This window comes from Crinia signifera, chromosome 3, assembly GCF_055691185.1.
Source record: "Crinia signifera chromosome 3, ASM5569118v1, whole genome shotgun sequence".
Lineage (NCBI taxonomy): Eukaryota > Metazoa > Chordata > Amphibia > Anura > Myobatrachidae > Crinia > Crinia signifera.
Window position 1 is genome coordinate 101,394,821 of NC_139219.1, and position 20,077 is coordinate 101,414,897.

The following is a 20,077-nucleotide window of genomic DNA, read 5'->3' on the forward strand; positions in this document are numbered from 1 at the left end:
AAATAATTACAAAAGGGATAGCGCTTCCAAAAAACGCTATCCTTGTAAAGAGAGGTCTTCTGGGTTTATAACCCAGGGCCAGTAAGACATCTCTGTCTAATGGGAATTCTGCAGAAAGAAGACCATTTTGTCTAAAGACACAATGTTATGGGCATGATATGGGACCTTGGTGTATACCAACACATCCTAACCCCATAGCATTCTATGGTGACTGTAGTGCCAGCAGCCCACAACAGATACTGTGTCTACTTAAATGCATATGGAGATTCAGGCAAACTTCCAAGAACTGCAGTTTCCAGAGGTTTTATTACATTTTATAGATTAGTTCATCCAACCAGTTGCTGGTGGAGCACAAATGTTGCCCCGGAGACGTTAAGAAGCTTCTCTCAAAGGGTTGTTACAACTCCCCTTCAGTGTTTTGAGTGGCCTCTACATCATTGTATCCTAGGTGGCTGTCTAGATTCTCTTACTAATCTTGCCAGTGCTCATCACAGTTGTAGAGCTTTAGCAATCCTTGCCTTGGGATAATTACTATATTAAATAGACAGTAGCAAGATTTTTAGTATGTAAAAGAGATATACAGTAAATACCAGTTTGGTTTGAAATTCCCAATGGAGTAAGTGATGTAACAGCACATTGAGGCGACAATTGTCCATTTGCAACCAATTTTCTTAATAATGATAGATGGGAGAAAAAGTGAAGAAACAATGAGACATCCATAGACTACACTCAGTGATGCAACACCGAGACCTTTCTCCGGGTTCAGACTGCTCTGTAAAGACAAAAGTATAAAATATCTTATATTTATATAGTGCAAACATGTCCTACAGTGCTTTAAAGAAAACATTTCCCTACCACATTTACATAGACACATTCATGCTAGGCAGTGCCGAACTTCCCTTTAGCCACGTGAGGCACGTGCCTGGGGCGGTACATGTTTGGGGGCGGCACTTGGATGCTTGTGATAGTACTGTCAGCCTGAAATGTATCAGTAACTGCAGAATATCTACAGTACTGTACCCAGGGCCTTCGCTACACACTCAGCAGAGGATGCAGAGCAGGGAGGCGCTGGTCAGGAGGGCGCTGGTCAGGAGGGCACTGTCCCTGCTCTACATCCTCTGCTGTCCTTTGTGCCTGCCGGCTGCTGCTGCACCTGTCACACTGGGTGACAGGCAGCGGCGCTGGCAGCTCAAAGTTCCCACCAGGCTCCCAACCCCCTGTCAGCGTCAGGGACCAAAAAGGGGCATGGCTTCACAGACAGAGGAGGTGGGTCTACACATGACAAAAGGGGCAGGGCTACATGGGGAGCAAGACTGATGAAAAAAGGAAGCAGGAGAGGATGAGCTGACAGCCTAACCTACAGTAGGTGAGTAATGTGAGCGTACTACTGTGTCAGCAACTGGTCTGGACATAGAGTATGTAAAGGCAGAACTACTACTGTCGGCAACTGGTGTAGGCATATGGATAGGCAGCGCTACTACTGTCGGGCAGCGCTACTACCGTCAGCAACTGGTGTGAGGGTAATATATATATATATATATATATATATATATATATATAGAGAGAGAGAGAGAGAGAGAGAGAGAGAGAGAGAGAGAGAGAGAGAGTTATATTAATAAGGTTGATAAGATTGTGCTACTGTGTGGTGTAAATTGGAATGGTTGCGTACTGTTGTGTGGCCATGCCCCTTCCTTATGAGACCACACGTCTTTTTTTCGGTGTGCGCTGTCCCTTTGTAAAGTATGGGAGGGCGCAAATTTATAGTTTGCAGGAGGGTGCCGAACACCGTAGCACCGGCCCTGACTGTGCAATAGTCCATCTTGAATAGAGTGTAAATGTTTAGGACATGCAGTTACTGCCCCTATAAGCTGCCATACTTCGTAAATATGTATACATAATAAAAAAATAAATAATAACAAAAATTTAGAAAAACGTCACGGTTAGTGGCTTTTTTATTAATCCATTAAATTGGTTATTATCAAATGAGGGTATATAAGTAATCAATAAAAATATCACAATTAGGGGGGGGGCGTTATTGTAGTGCCTATGGGTGTCCTCACCCCTAAATCCGCCCCTGAGGCTAGGGTTCATTTAGCTGGAAGCCAATTGACCTACCAGTATATTTTTGGATTGAGGGAAGAAACTGGAGTACTAAGAGGAAATTTATTCAAGTATGGGGCGAATATACAAACCACACAGTTAGGGCTGTGGTGGGAATTGAACCTATGACCTCAGTGCTAACCATCACACTGCCTGTGCTGATAAATCTGCATAATTGCATAGTAAAATAATCCCAAGAGCCAAATACTGAACAAAAACAATGGCACTTATTTGTTAGTTGGGCGCCCACTATAGTTAGTATGCTCATACCCCCACTATCCATGTCAGAATGGAGTTGATTTTATATAGTGTGGCGAGCGTGGTGAGCAAGGGGACGCGGAAAACTAAGTAAATAGCTTAGTGGGCGCCCAACTAACATATAAGTACCAACATTTTCAATTTATTATAATACACATGTAAAAAATGGAGGATGCAACTAAAACGTAAAAAAGCTTGGGCTGAGTATGTGGAATACTTAAAAGTCATTTAAAATAAAAATAATAATTGTGAAAATTGCTGATGGATATAACATATTCAATTTGCACTACCTCTCACTTACAGTGGTGCAAGTAGAACTGGAGCGTGCACTGCAGGTGCAAAATATGCAGTTTTCGGCATCTTCTCCTGGTGGCACCAGCATTCCTAGCACTGCCGGTTAATGCTATTCAGTGGCATGATTATAAATTGTGCAACCCCCCCCCCCTAATTGTGCACCGCCCCTTGTAGTGCCTATTTAACATAATGCCTCCTGTAGTGCCTCTTAAACATAATGCCCGTAACATAATGTAGTGCCAGGCTAGACTCCCGAAATACATTACTTCCTGGTGGCGCTGGGCACACTGCGCTCCCCTAACAAACACTAGAGGCAGCGGTGTCAGTAGGGGGGTGCTATCAACACCCGGTCGTCACCCTTCTGTGGGGTGACACAAAAAAAGCTACACCTCACTCCCACTGGCAGCGACACCATGAGTTACTATATCAGATGACGCCAACCCCAGTGTCACTTCTGCTAGAGGTACAACAGGACCTCTACCGTCTGTTTGTGGAATGGGGTATTTATATACTGTAGTACTATGAATGCAGCTTATACTAATGCATTTATTTTAATATTTATAAATACCAGTAATTTATTTTTGTTTAATTTATTTTGATACTTGTATAAAAGGTTTTGACGCCTTGTTGCGGGGCGGCATATTACATTTCAACTGGATTTATGGGTTTATGCTTTGCTACCAGAATATGTTTGCAGCCCGACCGATGGTAGTGGTGTCCGCATGCGCATTTCTGCACATGTGCATGCGCTGGGTGCATGCACCCGCTGTGAATAGTGAGATCACTGGGTGCACGCACCCAGAACAGCGGGTGGGTGGAGGGGTGGAGAGGGAATTGGGGCGGCTGGCAGCCCTATTACCATATGAGAACGCCCAGCGTTTCATGGGCGTTCCAATGAGAACACTGAGTAAATGAGGCCATGATGCAGGTGGGGGGGCGGGTGGGAAGCTGGCATCAGCCCATTTCCTCCCGAGGGTACACCCATATGTAAGGTTGCCTCAGAGCAACCTTGCATATGCTTGGACCTTCCACATCATTCGATGGTCGCCGCAGCATGCAAATGGATGTTTATGTTAAACATCAATTCACAGTTTGTGCATGGGAACACATGCTGCGAGGGGGGGTGGGCGGCCCAGCTTTCTCCGGGCAGGATTTGGTGGACTCAGAAGGCTGCGAATACACAGCCTTTGCAAATCAACCAGAGTAACCCCCTTAGTGTGGGATATAGAGATGCTGGTGAGTGTAATGCCTATGTTCATTCACCAGATGTCACTTTTGAAAACCACCATTGTGCATGCATGAGGTCTCCAATGAAACACAGTGCAGTAAAATAGTGCAAGAACTACTTTCCTGTACTCTAAATGCAGTATACAGATGTGGCGGCAGACACTCCGCTCCACAAATGAATGCTGTCTCTCATGCCACCAAGATTTTACCCATGCAGGTTCCTACCACTGGGGGCGAGATGTAATATGGTGCGATTTTTAGCTAGCTAAAAATAACAGACCATGGGGCACATTTATCATTACAGAACGATGCCGGCACGGTGACATTGCCGGATTTCGCATTGCGGTATCGTGCAATACCGCCGGTATTTCTCAATGTAAGGGTGCAGGGACAGGGCTCCAAAAGGAGCCCATCCCTGCGAAGTCCTGACCCGGAAGCCGGGGGGTCTGCGCATGCACGGTAATGCGCTGACCCCCACTGCGACCCCACTGACTGCACTGCCGCTCGGGCAGTGCGATGTGTAGCCATAGGCTACAATGGGCTATCGCCATATTAGAATGGCAATAGCCCAGGGGTGTGAAGCCGGGCTGCCCGATGTTGATACAGTACATTGGGCAGCTTCGCATCACCCATAGAAACCTATGGGGGATGCAGCCGGCGGCGCTGCAGGGGGGATCGCAGCAGGGATCGGAGATTCTTGCTGTGCTTCCCCTTTAATACATTTGGGGGATACTTAATATTTGCGGTTAACCCCCAAAAACTGGTGTTTTGGGGGATTTAGCCGCAAATATTACTTGATAAATGCGGCCTATATCACACATGTCATTTTTCTTTAGACATGCAAGTGTGCGGATCTGTGTAAACCTTTAAAAAAATGGGGGTCCCCTATATTTTGGAACAGGCACCGAGATCCAACAGCCAGCGGTGTCACGCCACAGCCAGGGGACACTTTTTATGCAAGACGCCTAGAGCCAATCAGGGATCAGCTCAGGCCTGATTTGCTGTAGGCATCTCCACGGACATGCTTTCAGCCAATCAGTACGTGTCACAGGGACTCCGCTCACAGCCCCGGAGCTGCTCTTTCGGGGGACCAGGGAAGGGTAAGTATGTGAATGTGGGTGTACTGTTTTAAGAAAATGTTACTTTTCTATGTGTGTGTGTATGTGTGTGTGTGTGTGTTTATTTCACATTCAGTGACAGAGGTAGCAGCGGGTCCCTTAGTCCTCAGGGGCTCCAGTGCACTGCACCTGCTGCACCAATGTTCGTTACGGCTCTTTTTGTGGTTTGTGCTGCAGCCCAGGGCAGTAGCTGTTACTGATAAGGAATTGCAACTAGGTAAGTGGAGCAGATACATTTACAAAGATTTGACATTTACAAAGTTATGTGCCGTAAGGGTAGGCAGATAAGCCTCACCTGTCATACTCCAATACAGTATAAATATGATTAAAATCATACAAATAAGATATTTATATGTTGTAAATATCATTTGTGTATTATTCATGTCAGCTTTGTATTATTCGAATTATTTTTATAGGAAAAACTCACCTCCAAATCATAGAAATCATACATTTCTACAATGCATGTGTATCATGGTATATTGGGTAAATGCATATGCTTGCATCCATGTGCCTTGCATGTGTGCACACGTTCGCAGCCTGGAGCATGTTACCGTCACTGTGATACACTACATATCCATTGCAGCAAGACGACACATCTGTAACTGTACTGTATGTGTGTGTTTACGTCTGTCTCTGTCACTAGCCAGTGCCTTTACAGACCTTGACCTCAGCCCCTGTCACTGTTTGACATTATCTTGATGCACTACCTCAAGTATAACTAGTATGTGTGATACAGAAATCATTTGGATATGATGAAACACGTAGAACTAGGTATATAGAATTAGAAATCGCATCTAAAGAGTTTCCCTGGAGTCTCCAGACATCTAGTTTCTTTACACAACTACTCATCTACTAATATTTACTTTATACTGTGTATGATGATGACACTTGTGCTAAACCATATGGCACATTTATTTTTGTAAATTGATACCATTCCTCCCACTTTTCACATAGGACAATTTTTTTTAAACAGCTGATTTCCCTTGAACAAAACACCATTGTCTGAGCTACAAGTAGTGTTGAATAGTGTGGCTCTTCAACACTACATCATTTGTAGTGCACACACAGCTGTTGACTTCTTAGGGATTAAATACTTAAAATGTATTCCAGAAAAGGTGAGTATCAGTCTGCAGTGGTGGATAATAAATATCAAGTGGTTGCTAATGAGTGTTAAAAAAATTAAACTATATAATTAATCTCTTAACACAGTAAAATAGTAGAAGTATGAGACCATAAAACGCATATTACCTGTAACGTCTGTAGTCCTCCATAGGCTGTAAAAAGCAGTAGAAACCCAAAAGCTACAATTATAATATTCTTTAGATGTTTTATTTCCATTGCTTCTGAAATTCAAACTGGATTTGCCGGTTACTGGTCGAGAAATGCCAAGACACTTTGTAAACACAAGCCATGCACTTGGAAACAGTACAACTTTCCAGATTAAGATTATTGTTTACTCGAAAAACTCCAGAGAGTTCTGAAGTATATACAATCTTATTAGTTCACAGAAGCAGCATTTTAATTAACTATTCTGTTCTGAATTTGTGAAACCATAAAGCTATGTAGTAATAATAGATAAGGGTTGGGCTCTACTATTGAAATTCAGGTTCTAAATAAACTAGCTCTAACAGGCATGGCTGGTTCTGTTCACTTTGTAATTTGCTGATGTACTTTAAAGATCTCTAGTTGACAAAGTTTTCCTTGTTTTTAAATAAAGTAAATACAAACTTATTTGTATTGTAGAATAAACAATAAATGCTGTGTAAACATTGTAGCCCTTATACTAGAGATGTACGGGCTCGGATTTCCAAGATCTGAGCCCGCACGAACGTCACTAATCCGAGCCCGTATCCGAGCGGCACTTGGAGCTTCCCGCCTGACTCGGATCTGGGCGTGTGGGCAAAACGTCATTGCCCAGTGCAATATATATAAACTGTGAGAATCCGGTGCCATTTGTCACTCGTGAGTTGTTATGGTTAGGGATAGGAGTCTGTGACTGTGCGGAGCTTTGTTAGGTTAGGTAGGTTAGGGAGCTGTTTTTTGTTGTTTTTTTGCTGCTGGGGCGACTGCCAGTGCCTACTAGTGCCACTGTCTGCTGTGCTCTCTGGTGCTCAACTGAGCTCCTTCACGTACAGGGAAATCCTCCACCTTTCCCTGTACGTGAAGGAGCTCAGTTGGGAGGATTCTTCTGGCACTATCAGTTTGGGATAATTATCCAATATAAGACTACACCAGTAAAATTGGTTCAGCACTGTATGCAAAGGAAATTGCACATTTACACGTTTTTCATAAAATAGGCTAATATAATACTAACCTTATCCCCTTTTGATGAAAACTATTGCGGGATCCCCTTAGAGAAATTAGGACGGCTTGCCGATCCAATTCCAGGAAATTCACTGTAACCAATCTAAGGACAAAATTTAAACCGTCTGAATATCTATTGGAAGAATTTGAACTATTTCCCCTGATGAAGTCTATATTAGACGAAACGCGTTGGGACATTGTTTGAACCACATAAGAGTCAAATAAAGAAACCTCTTGGAAATCCGACGTCTATTGGTTTTATGAACTTTACCGTGATACATGGACATTTAATTCAGGCGCTATACCACCATTTGGGAAATATATTGTGGGTATTGTTTCCTAGCCCTCAGGAAACCTGGTGGTTAAGCAGCCGCAATTGAAGTTGGAGTTATTTCTAATATTATTGTGCATATAAGCGCGTGAGGAGTACTGGGGATAATATATATATATATATATATATATATATATCAGTCTCCTGGTGCATCTACTGCCATATGTATATATGTATGTATATATATATATATATATATATTAATGCTGGTGCATTAACTGCTGTATATATACCTCTCTACTGGTGCATCTACTGCCGTATAAATAATAATACCAGTCTACTGGTGCATCTACTGCCATATATATAATACCTCTCTACTGGTGCATCTACTGCTGTATATATAATATCTCTCTGCGGGTGCATCTATTGCTGTATATATAATACCTCTCTACTGGTGCATCTACTGCCGTATATATAATATCTCCCTGCTGGTGCATCTACTGCCGTATATATAATATCTCTCTGCTGGTGCATCTATTTGCTGTATATATAATACCTCTCTACTGGTGCATCTACTGCCGTATATATAATATCTCCCTGCTCGTGCATCTACTGCCATATATATATATATAATATCTCTCTGCTGGTGCATCTATTGCTGTAAATATAATACCTCTCTACTGGTGCATCAACTGCCGTATAAATAATAATACCAATCTACTGGTGCATCTACTGCCATATATATAATATGTCTCTGCTGGTGCATCTACTGCCGTGTATATATATATATAATACCTCTCTACTGGTGCATCTACTGACATATATAATACCTCTCTACTGGTGCATCTACTGCCATATATATAAAATCTCTCTGCTGGGGCATCTACTGCCGTATATATATATATATATATATATATATATATATATATATATATATATATATATATATAATACTTCTCTACTGGTGCATCTACTGCCGTATATATAAAATCTCTCTGCTGGTGCATCTACTGCCGTATATATATAATACCTCTCTACCGGTGCATCTACTGCCATATATAATACCGCTCTACTGGTGCATCTACTGCCATATATATAAAATCTCTCTGCTGGGGCATCTACTGCCGTATATATATATATAATACTTCTCTACTGGTGCATCTACTGCCGTATATATATATATATATATATATATATATATATATAATACTTCTCTACTGGTGCATCTACTGCCGTATATATAAAATCTCTCTGCTGGGGCATCTACTGCCATATATATAATACCTCTCTACTGATGCCTCTACTGCCATATATATAATATCAGTCGACTCTACTGGTGCATCTACTGCCGTATAAATAATACCAGGCTACTGGTGCATCTACTGCCATATATATATATATATATATATATATATATATATATATATATATATATATATTACCTCTCTGCTGGTGCATTTACTGCCATATATATATAATATCTCTCTACTGGTGTATCTACTGCCCTATATATAATACCTCTCTACTGGTGCATCTACTGCTGTATAAATAAAACTACCAGTCTACTGGTACATCTACTGACGTATATATAATATCTCTCTGATGGGGCATCTACTGCCGTATAAATAATACCAGTCTACATGCCATTGCCAGTATTGAGTCACCATCACTCTGCCTTGCATACTGCATTATTATAGGTATTTAATCTGTACATGCCATTGCCAGTATTGAGTCACCATCACTCTGCCTTGCATACTGCATTATTATAGGTATTTGTGCAATTGTACTAAGAATTAAAGTGAGTTAGAATGTATTAGTGGCTGGGGTGGTATGTAACCTCTTACCATTTGTTTATCTTAGTTTTATTGCTAGTGGGAGAGGGGCTCTGGCTGGGTGGGGTCTCAATCAATTAACTTAAGGCCCCCATACACTATGCGATTTTCGTCCGATTTCACCCGATTTCGGCCCTTTGGGCCGATAAATCGGATGAAATCGGACAAAAATCGCATGTGTTTGACATCTGATCTGATCTGATGCGCGTTCACGAGCGCATCAGATCGGATCAGGGCGTCGGACCTGCTGCATATCAGATATATCGGAATCTGACCCATCATGGGCACATCGTGGGTGCTTTTTAGCACCCACGATGCTTCAGATCCGATATATCTGTGTGTACCTGTTCGGCGCTTCCACAGTAGCTACATCCGGAACACACGTCACCGGAGGGGGCAGGCGCAATGGGGGAGAAAAGCCAGTGACAGGGGTAGAGGAGACAGCAGCAGCGTCCGTCCCACATTCAAGAGCCAGTGACAGAGGAGGGAAGACCCAAATATGGTTGTGGGCAGAACTGTCAGCGCGAGCATCACTGCCCGACTCCCCCTCTCCCCTGATCCTGGGTGTCATGGTAAACTAGAGATGGGCAGTACGATTCATTGGAATGAGTTGAGTCGCACGGCTCAGCTCAGTAAAGTGTGTTGAGTCAGTGACTCGACTCTCGAGTCACGACTCATATGGAATTACAGGCACAGGGAGACAGTGCAGGGCTCACAGCACACTCAGGGACTTGCAGAGTCTCTGTCCCTCAGTGTGTGCTGTGTGCAGGCAGACAGGATGTTAGTCAGTGGCTTGGCTCATGAGTAGTGTGGAATTGCAGGCACAGGGAGACAGTGCAGGGCTCACAGCACACTCAGTGAGTTGCAGAGGCTCAGTGTGCAGGGAAGACAGGAAGTAAGACAGTGGCTTGGCTCACAACTCTTAGTGAGTTGCAGAGGCTCAGTGAGCTGGCAGACAGGAAGTAAGACAGTGGCTTGGCTCACAACTCTTAGTGAGTTGCAGAGGCTCAGTGTGCTGGCAGACAGGAAATAAGACAGTGGCTTGGCTCACAACTCTTAGTGAGTTGCAGAGGCTCAGTGAGCTGGCAGACAGGAAGTAAGACAGTGGCTTGGCTCACAACTCTTAGGGCAGTATTCAATGAGAAAAGTTCTCCGTCTTTTGTGGAGAACTTGTGCTTTTTTCGCCGTGGAGAGAGGTTTTTTTTCTCCAAAGGCGAGCCACCCTATTCAATGTGAAATATTCTCCGTCTTTCTTAGTGATTCTCGCCGTCTCTCTCCGTGAAGAAATTCTCCATCTTTTGATGGAGAGCAGGAATGTGAACTTTTAAACTAAAAGGGTGTTTTTTTTAATTTTGGTGTCAAAAAATCAGGTTTTTTTTTCTGTGGAGGGCCATGTTATTTTTATTCATGTGCCTATAGCACATGAATATATATTTAATTTTTAAAAAAATATTTTTTTACATTTTTTTTTTTTCTTTTTTTTACACAGTGCAGCCAGCAGGGGGCCAGAGCGCTCGAGCCGCTCATTAGATATTCATATATTCACTGCACCCGAAGCACGTTCGGGTACAGTGAATACTGGGTCCCCCGCTGGCTATAGAGGGGGGCAGCCTGTGCTGCCTGGGTCCCAGGGGGGCCCCCTACCCTCACATATGTTCTGTGGCATCCAGGGAGACTTTAATCTCCCTGGATGCCACGTCCCTGTCAGCTCCCTGCTGCGGACGCTCGTCCGCTGCAGGGGTTAAGACTCGCCGCGAGTGGCGGCGAGTCTTATAAACATTGAATAGTGGCAGCAGGAGAGGCAACGAGCCCTCCGGAACACGGAGAGTGCACGGCGAGCAAAAAAAAATGCTCGCCGTGCACGGAGAATATTACCATTGAATACTGCCCTTAGTGAGTTGCAGAGGCTCAGTGTGCTGGCAGACAGGAAATAAGACAGTGGCTTGGCTCACAACTCTTAGTGAGTTGCAGAGGCTCAGTCACTCAGTGTGCAGGGAAGACAGGAAATAAGACAGTGGCTTGGATCACAACTCATTTGGAATTGAAGCAGGGCAGGCACAGAGAGACAGTGCAAGGCTCACAACACATTAGGGAGCTGCAGAGGCTCAGTCCCTTGCTGCTGCTTAGTAACCGAACCAGCTTTAATAATGATTGTGCAGTTCATCTGGCAGAGGCAGGCAGCTGCTTATGCAATGAATGTTAATAATATACCAACATAGATTCAGTGTTATGTAATTACTATGTAATTTACAATTTTTATTTAAATATTCTGGTGGTCTTGGATTTACAAATATATATCTATAGATATATATAGATGAATATCTATAGATATATAATCTATAGATATATATATATATATATATATATATCTATATATCATCCCCTATTAGCCTGCAGGGGGTGTGCCACAGTCACACTGGCTGAGCTGAGCACAGTGCACTGCGGAGGCTGCTGCTGATTCTGATCCATCAGCGAGTCATCAGATCACTACTGAATAACTGAGCCTGCACACAGTGAGAACTGTCTCAACTCTCACTGCAGGCTCAGGGATTCGTCCAAGGCACAGCAGCCCTGCACGACTCATGAGTCGTGTGAGCTAAGCTTAGAGCTCATGTCCCTGCCTCCCTCCCCACTAGAAGTTACCCAGGTTTGCTGGCCAATAATAGCTGAGCACACTGCTCAGCCCCGCCCCTGTGTCATTGACTGACATGTTTCATCACCAATAAAATTATCTCCACTCTTCCAGGCCCCCCTCTGAGGCAAAGGGAGTTGGGACTCGGGACTGCTGTCTCTGTCTGCACTAATGCTGCTGCTGCTGCTGTCTCGACTCATCCAACAGTGAGTGGCTCGAGTCATGTATTCAGCTTAATGACTCGAGTCACTGAGTCGAGACAGCGATTCACTAGCCATCTCTATGGTAAACACTAGCCAGCTTTGCCCCATCCTGCTGCAGTTTTTCCGCCTGTGCAGCAGAAGCCCGACTCCCCTACCTCTCCCCTTCTGCTGGGTGTTATGTTCAGCTCCGGCAGCAGCCCGAAGCCAGCCCCTCCCCCCCTCCCCCGTCCTGCTGCAGTTTATTTTCAGCCTGTGCTGCAGAGACCTAGTCTCCCCGTACATCTCCCCTGCTGCTGTGGGCAGCAGGGCCCCCTCCTCCCTCCTCTTCCAAGCTTCCCTTCTTCGTGCTGCAGGAGTTTGTCAGTCCCGGCAGAAGTGAGCATACTGTTTACTGGGGGAGGGTGAGTGTTCTGTGTAGGGATGGCCATCGGCTATCGATGTTTCCAAAACATCGATGGTCGGGACAAACATCGATGGTCGGGACAAACATCGATGGTCAGGACCTAGTGCCCGAAGTTTTGGACATCGATAGCCGAGAGCCAAATAGTATGATGCCATCGATGGATGGCATCCGATTTCGCTATATATATATATATATATATATATATATATATATATATATATATATATATATATATATATATATAAATATTTTTTTTTTTTTACCCACCACGGCATAGTGGGAGCCGGGAGTCTTACGCATGCGCAGAGGAGGAAGAATGTGCCCGGCCGGGAGGTGCGAGCATGTGTGACAGAACTAACCTGACGTGCTGGATAATAATATTTCTTCTGCGCATGCGCGCGCAGCACACGCACCCATCCCGGGTACATGCACGGCGCGCGCATGCGCAGAAGAAACATTATTATTAATTGCATCAGGTATAGCTCTATTGCGCATGCGTGCACATCCTGGCGGCGGTGGCGGCGGCGGCCACCCGTTCTTCCTCTGCGCATGTGCAAGTACACAAGAGTGCCTCACTAGTTACAAAGCAGAGTGTGCAGAAAGTTAAAAGGGCCCCTGCTTTATATAGCACTGTTCAGGCCACTCCCTAGGGCCATCCCATCAGATAAATCTCATGGCACATCCAATTTGCTTCAGATAAATCACAAGTGATTTATCACGCGATAAATCACATGTGATAAATCACATGTGATTTATCTGACGCAAATTGGATGTAAAAAATGGCACATCAAGTGTCAAATTTTATGTAGGCCTCCTGGAAAGCTGCCAGGGAAGTTCAAGGGAAATCAGATGCAATTTCACAGGTCAGATAAATCTCATAGTGTATGGGGGCCTTTAGAAACAGCTTTTAGTATTTATTGAGAATACTAGGCTGACACAGCCTGGCTGACCATTGAAATTTTGTCAGCTTTTAAAGTAGGAAGATTTTTAAGAATGGAGAAAACAGTTACATAGCTTAAAGTCTGGGCTTAGACTGGACAGAAACTGCCAACCAAGTTGACATCTTTGTATCAAAGTGACACCGAAAACAACAGCAACTCAAAAAACCAAGAGACTGCTTTAACCCCTTGAGTGGTGGGTTTTGCTGGGGCAGGACAAACCTACCAGGGCAGGTTTATCCTGCCCCAGCAAAACCCACCACAAGACAGCTGGAAGGTCCCCCTTTTGCTCCGGCGTTAGTACGCCGGAGCTTCCCTGCAGCCGCTCAGCATCTCATCCTTCAGCCGCGGCGCCTGTCACATTCTGCAGTGACGTCGGCGGCAGGCTGGGGGATGTTCGCGGCTCGGGAGGACTCGGGTTACTGAACTGTCCCGAGTCCCCCCGAGCCGCCCGAACATCCCCGAGCCTGCCGCCGACGTCACTACAGGTCAGATGATTGGCGGCCGGCGGTGGGGAAGCTCCGGCGTACGATCGCCGTGTACGCCGGAGCAGAGGGACCCGGGGGGGCAACAAGAGGGGTGGGGAGGGGCTGACCGAGGGGGGGGGGCACCCCTAAGGTAGTGCGCCAGTGGTGCTCCGATGGAGACACCACTGGCGCGCACCTACAGTACATAGTGGTATGCCCGGAGATTTTCCGGGACAGCCAGCTGTGGCAGCGCAGCTGAGCCCGGAAAATCTCCGGGCATACCACTTAAGTGGTTAAGTGAGCTCACTTCATACTCACAATATACTACTCCTGGCTATCTGACTATTCATCCAGAATATCACCATGTCTACAACTGCTAAAACTTTGAATATCACCATTTATGCTTGTATGTATACTGTCTGTTTTGAAAATGCCCAGCTGTACCTCTAATGACTTCACCACTCCTGCTCTTCCATTGATAGTAGGTGTCCCCATCATTTTATTGTTGGCCCTCTTCTTCTCCATCTCTACACATCCACTCTGGGTGAGCTAATTTGCTCACCTCTATGCTGATAATACTACAATCTACCGCCCCTTTCCTGATCTCTCTCTCCATCCTCACTCATATCTCCAACTGTCTCTCTGCTAACTACTCCTGGATTACCCAGCGCTTTTTTAGACTTAAAATATCAAAGACTAAGCTGACCTCTTCCCACCCACCTGCATAAAACCTGACCATCTCTCATCCTAACCTGTTTATGCCCACTTCTTCCCCTTCTGTGTCACCCCAGTCTGTCTAACCCTCTCCTTTTAGAATGTAAGCTCTCATGAGCAGGGCCCTCTCTCCTCATGTGCCTTTCTTAGAATATATAAACCTCTGCCACCCTGATGATTGCTGCAGTGTCCTGTCCCCTGATGCAACTATCCATATTAACCATGTACTTGTCCTAAACTGTCTTGTACTGTAATTTGGTATGTGTTTTTGCTCATAACTATGCTCTGTAAAGCGCTGAGTAATATGTATGCGCTATATAAGAAACTGTTAATAAATAAATAAATACTGGAGCATCTACTACCGTATATATAATATCTCTCTACTGGTGCATCTACTGCTGTATAAATAATACCAGTCTACCGGTGCATCTACTGCATCTACTGCCGTATATATATATATATATATATATATATATATATATATATATATATACACGATTCCTGGCGGCGGCACTCAGTCACATAAATCAGAAAGTTGGTGAGCAAGTCACCTAGTAGCGCTGGTGTTAAATTAGTGGAATCAGATCTCACAATATTCCCAATGTTACAATTGAATGGAGCTGCTGCCACACAAACTGAGGGATTGTGTACCTCTGTATGAACAAAGCAGATAATGGTGTGTGGTGATAATAAATATCACCACTAAGGGGCGCTTGCTCCAATCACTATACCATAGACACACGATTTTAAAGGTAAATCAATTTTTCTTCTTTTAATAAAAATTCATAGTAAAACATGCGCATATACAATCAATTACACTCAAATAAGACACACAAGACATACAACATGTAACATAAAAATACCCAATTGGGCTGTGAGTTGGCAATGAGGCTTATATGGCTATATTGACATTAGAATGAGACAATATTGTATCAATTAGTGAGCAATAGTTACCAGTCCCGTTAGGAAACTCTATCTCTCCTGTCTGTGGAAGTCCTTAAGACAAGGTCCTTTATCTGAGCACTGTACTCCCCTAATGCCAGGTAGTATTCCTTTTTCTCCTCTCAATGGGGGACAGGCTCCAGGTATGGGTGTCCACCGAAGGTTTCCCTAAGGTTTCCCAAGTCCACACAGAGATTTGTAATCCAATGGTAATCCGGGTATCTGGTGATTGCGGGGCTAGGCGCCTAGCCCGCCTAGCCCCGCAATCACCAGATACCCGGATTACCATTGGATTACAAATCTCTGTGTGGACTTGGGAAACCTTAGGGAAACCTTCGGTGGACACCCATACCTGGAGCCTGTCCCCCATTGAGAGGAGAAAAAGGAATACTACCTGGCATTAGGGGAGTACAGTGCTCAGATAAAGGACCTTGTCTTAAGGACTTCCACAGACAGGAGAGATAGAGTTTCCTAACGGGACTGGTAACTATTGCTCACTAATTGATACAATATTGTCTCATTCTAATGTCAATATAGCCATATAAGCCTCATTGCCAACTCACAGCCCAATTGGGTATTTTTATGTTACATGTTGTATGTCTTGTGTGTCTTATTTGAGTGTAATTGATTGTATATGCGCATGTTTTACTATGAATTTTTATTAAAAGAAGAAAAATTGATTTACCTTTAAAATCGTGTGTCTATGGTATAGTGATTGGAGCAAGCGCCCCTTAGTGGTGATATTTATTATCACCACACACCATTATCTGCTTCAGTCACATAAATAACCACACCGTAGGTAGTGGCTTGTAGCCGACGTTTCAAACCCTTGCGGGCTTTTTATCAAGGTGCAAAGAGATAACAGTGCAAGTACAAAGACAAAACTTAAATACCTTTGAGATCCAGTTCACGTCTCCTGCTACGTCCCGTCCATGCGCCGAATGATGACATCACTGGCTGAGATCGTCGCTGGAGACGCGAAGGGAACCTGTGTCACGTGAACAGACTGGTGCATCTACTGCCGTATATATACTACCTCTCTCTTGGTGCATCTGCTGCCGTATGTGTGTGTATATATATGCCCATCACCTTCTGTGGCAGAGTGATGTGTTCCAAATACTGGGTCTGAGGCTTTCACACTGAAAAATGGTCCAAGCAAGGAGACTTGGTGTCCAACATCTGCAATTTTGGCAAGTGTGAAGTGCAAGGGTCAATTGCCCAAGACATTATCCTATTTAGCAACAGTTGCACTAATTTGTATTTTAGTCAAGAAACACCCTAATGGTAATAAGACAGCATAGCAGTCATGTCACAACTTTAAGTAGTCCATGTCTAAATCAAAGGAGGAGGAAATAACAATTTTTAGAGAACCATATTAATTATTTATATGGGGTTTAGTTTGGTTAAACTGAAGCAAAATTCTTAGAATGCACCACCTTGGGTATTATTCCCAGTACCACCAGGACAATCAAGCCATGACAACAGCAGATAAAGGAGGAATCAGAACTGCACAGCTAGTTTTTGCAGACACCATAATGACTGTTGCACTGTTCAACATGTGCATAACCTAGTGCAAACTCTGTACATAACTGCTGCTCATTGATGAGTAGGGAGAGAAAGTGCACTCCTTGTATTTGAACTTTTGTTAAACTATCCAAAGCTTGGAGTTGGCATATCAAAGGTGTCAAGTTGCCCTTGCTTGCACCTCTTTCTCTTTAACACAAGATTCATATTATTCCAATTTAGCTACACCCAGCTTTGCCACCATTTCTAATTTCTGCTAATAGTCTTGCCTGCTCTGTTATATAGATGCAGTACAATTAAATTCTCAAAATGTATTGCTAGCGAAAATTTAAGTTTGATATTGAATGTGACACATTCTCCTATATTGTCATTTAACGGTGTAATGTAAATTACACACTGCTTGTTTATTTATTAATATGTATTTGTTAGGGCTGCCACCAAGGTGGTATAGGTGGCGCTGCTGCACTTGCCCAGCAGTGATTTAAGCCTCCTGCCGGCTAAAACTTCACCAATAACAGCCACATTTGTAAGGGCGAATTAGGTCTGCCCCCACTCAGGTGTCGCCAGGTCTTACAGCAGGACAAGGCTGCTACAGGAGGCTGGGCAATGCAAATACAGGACTAGAGTCAGACTGGGACACAAAAGGAAGGACCAGACACACAGGACAAAGATTAGACAATAGCAAACTACTGTATGCAACTAGCATGGGACCACTGCGGCAAACAGTATACACGAGCACCACAGCACTGGAGATAGAATTACCAAGCACTGGGCAGTGAACCGCAATGGCCGAGGTGTAAGTGATGCAGTCACTGTAGCGCCTGAGTGCAAAGTGAGCAGACAAACAGACAGAACCTGAATGCAAAGCAATACCAGTTACAGGCAGATAAATGGACTACTGGACTGGGGAGCAGCACCAGCACAGGTGTACTGACATGTAAGCACAGGTATATACTGTACACACAGAAGCTCAGTAAGAGAAAGTACATAAAGAACACAATAAGACAGCAATATGAACACAATACATAAACAGAAGCTCAGTATGAGCAAGGACAGACAGGGCAAGGTATATTACACAGGACTAAAGCAAAAGCTTGCAGAGCAACAGCAAGCTAGACATATCTCTGGGTAACACAGGCTAGACAGAATTAGATCAGCCTCAGTGTTTGTCAGGAAAGACTGAGTATTATCTGCTGCAATAGCCATAAACAAGCAGTATAACCAGCCCAGAGCTTAGTAATACAGGGAGCAATATCCAATCAGAACTGCTGTAATGAACAAGCACCCTTAATGAGGAAAGTTACTTCAGGTGAGCGGCCTGACACACAAGGCAGAGTGCGAATTACCTAATTATGTGACAGGTGAAACTGCACACAGAACAAATACAAGAGTCAGGCTGCATTTACACAGACCCGTCTGAGGCTACTTGTAACAGTATTAATATACTTCTAAGGTAAAAATAGTTTTTATTATTTTATTAATGAAAGTTAAACCTGGACAAAGATCAGAATAAAGATAAAACCATATTTAACAGCAGATACTGCATAATAAAGGCTTAATGTCTGGATCAAAGGTCGCAATCAGCAAGCATGTAGAAATTACACTACAAGCCACCCAATGTGTGTTTAATCTTTGGACTTTATAATGGAGTGTGTAGTCAAGGGTTGCACAAGAGTTTGAATAGCATAATTAATTAATTAATTATATGTGTGATACAATTATACTTTGATAATAACCTGCTAGAAAACATTTCTATCTTAATGCTAATATGAAGTTTCATTTTTCTATTGCAATTAACAATACATAATTTGAGATAGTCATTGAAATAATTGTAAACTAAGGTGGGAATTCAATTACCTACAGTAAATTACTGTGGGTGACAATGGGAGGTAGCCTTAAGGCCCATACACACTAGAAGATTATATTTTCAATCTGGCTGGTGATTAAAAATCTGGAAATTTCTGGGAACAAAGTACAATCGATCATTTGCTCCCAAATGCTGGAAAATGGATAAAAGTAGTCATCTGCATAAAGGTCCATACACACTGGAATATATTGGCATCAATCTTGTTCAGATAGTGGCTTCTGAATGATATTGATGGCAATATCTTCTAGTGTGTTTGGACCTTTATGCAGATGACTGCTTTTGTCCATTTTCCAGCATTTGGGAGCAAATAGTCGAAAGGAGGTGATGTCAGAGGAGACAAAGTGGTGCAGCCATGCAGTGAAGTTATGAAGGAAATAGTGGACCTCCCAGAATGGTGTGTAGAGAGATAGTTCAGGGGGAACAACATCATGCAGTATTAAGTAAGTATAATTGCTCATACTGTACATAGTATTTACTAGGGTAGATACACACAGTAAAAATCACATTGGGCTCTAAGGTCCTTTTATGTTTTAAAATTTTACACACATTTTAGCAGTGCGCAAACCAGCTCACTATCCCTTTAACCAATAGACGCAGATTCACACAGCTTGCTCCTAAAGCTTGTATTTTGTCACACTTCATATTATTACATGTCAGGGGCGGTGTTCTTAACCTTGGCACTACTATTCTGAAAAACAATCATTTAAATGCATTACATGTTTATTGCCATGTGGGATTACATGCTCATTGCCAGGGGTTTTATGCTTGTTGCCATGTGGGATTACATGCTCGTTGCCATGTGGGATTACATGACCGTTGCCATGTGGGATTACATGACCGTTGCCATGTGGGAATGCTCGTTGCCAAGGGGAATATATGCTCCTGGTAATGGGGTACAGCCGCCACCACCGGGAAGAACTGTATGCACTGACAGCCGGGCAGAGAGCCAGGGGCTGCCCGGATGTATTAACAGCGCTGCACAT

General features: G+C 43.6%; 1 protein-coding gene across 1 annotated transcript in view; it reads right to left on the minus strand.

The window, feature by feature from the left end:
* LOC146062897 (protein unc-93 homolog A-like) overlaps positions 1 to 6,335 on the minus strand; it is a 37,803-nt gene extending 31,468 nt beyond the window's left edge. Inside the window, exons 1-2 of the mRNA XM_083174903.1 lie at positions 6,246 to 6,335; positions 591 to 772 (exon numbers count right to left, since the gene is read on the minus strand). Of these exons, the coding sequence (XP_083031029.1) occupies positions 591 to 772; positions 6,246 to 6,335 (272 nt within the window). The remainder of the gene's footprint in view (positions 1 to 590; positions 773 to 6,245) is intronic.
* Positions 6,336 to 20,077: the final 13,742 nt, after the last annotated feature.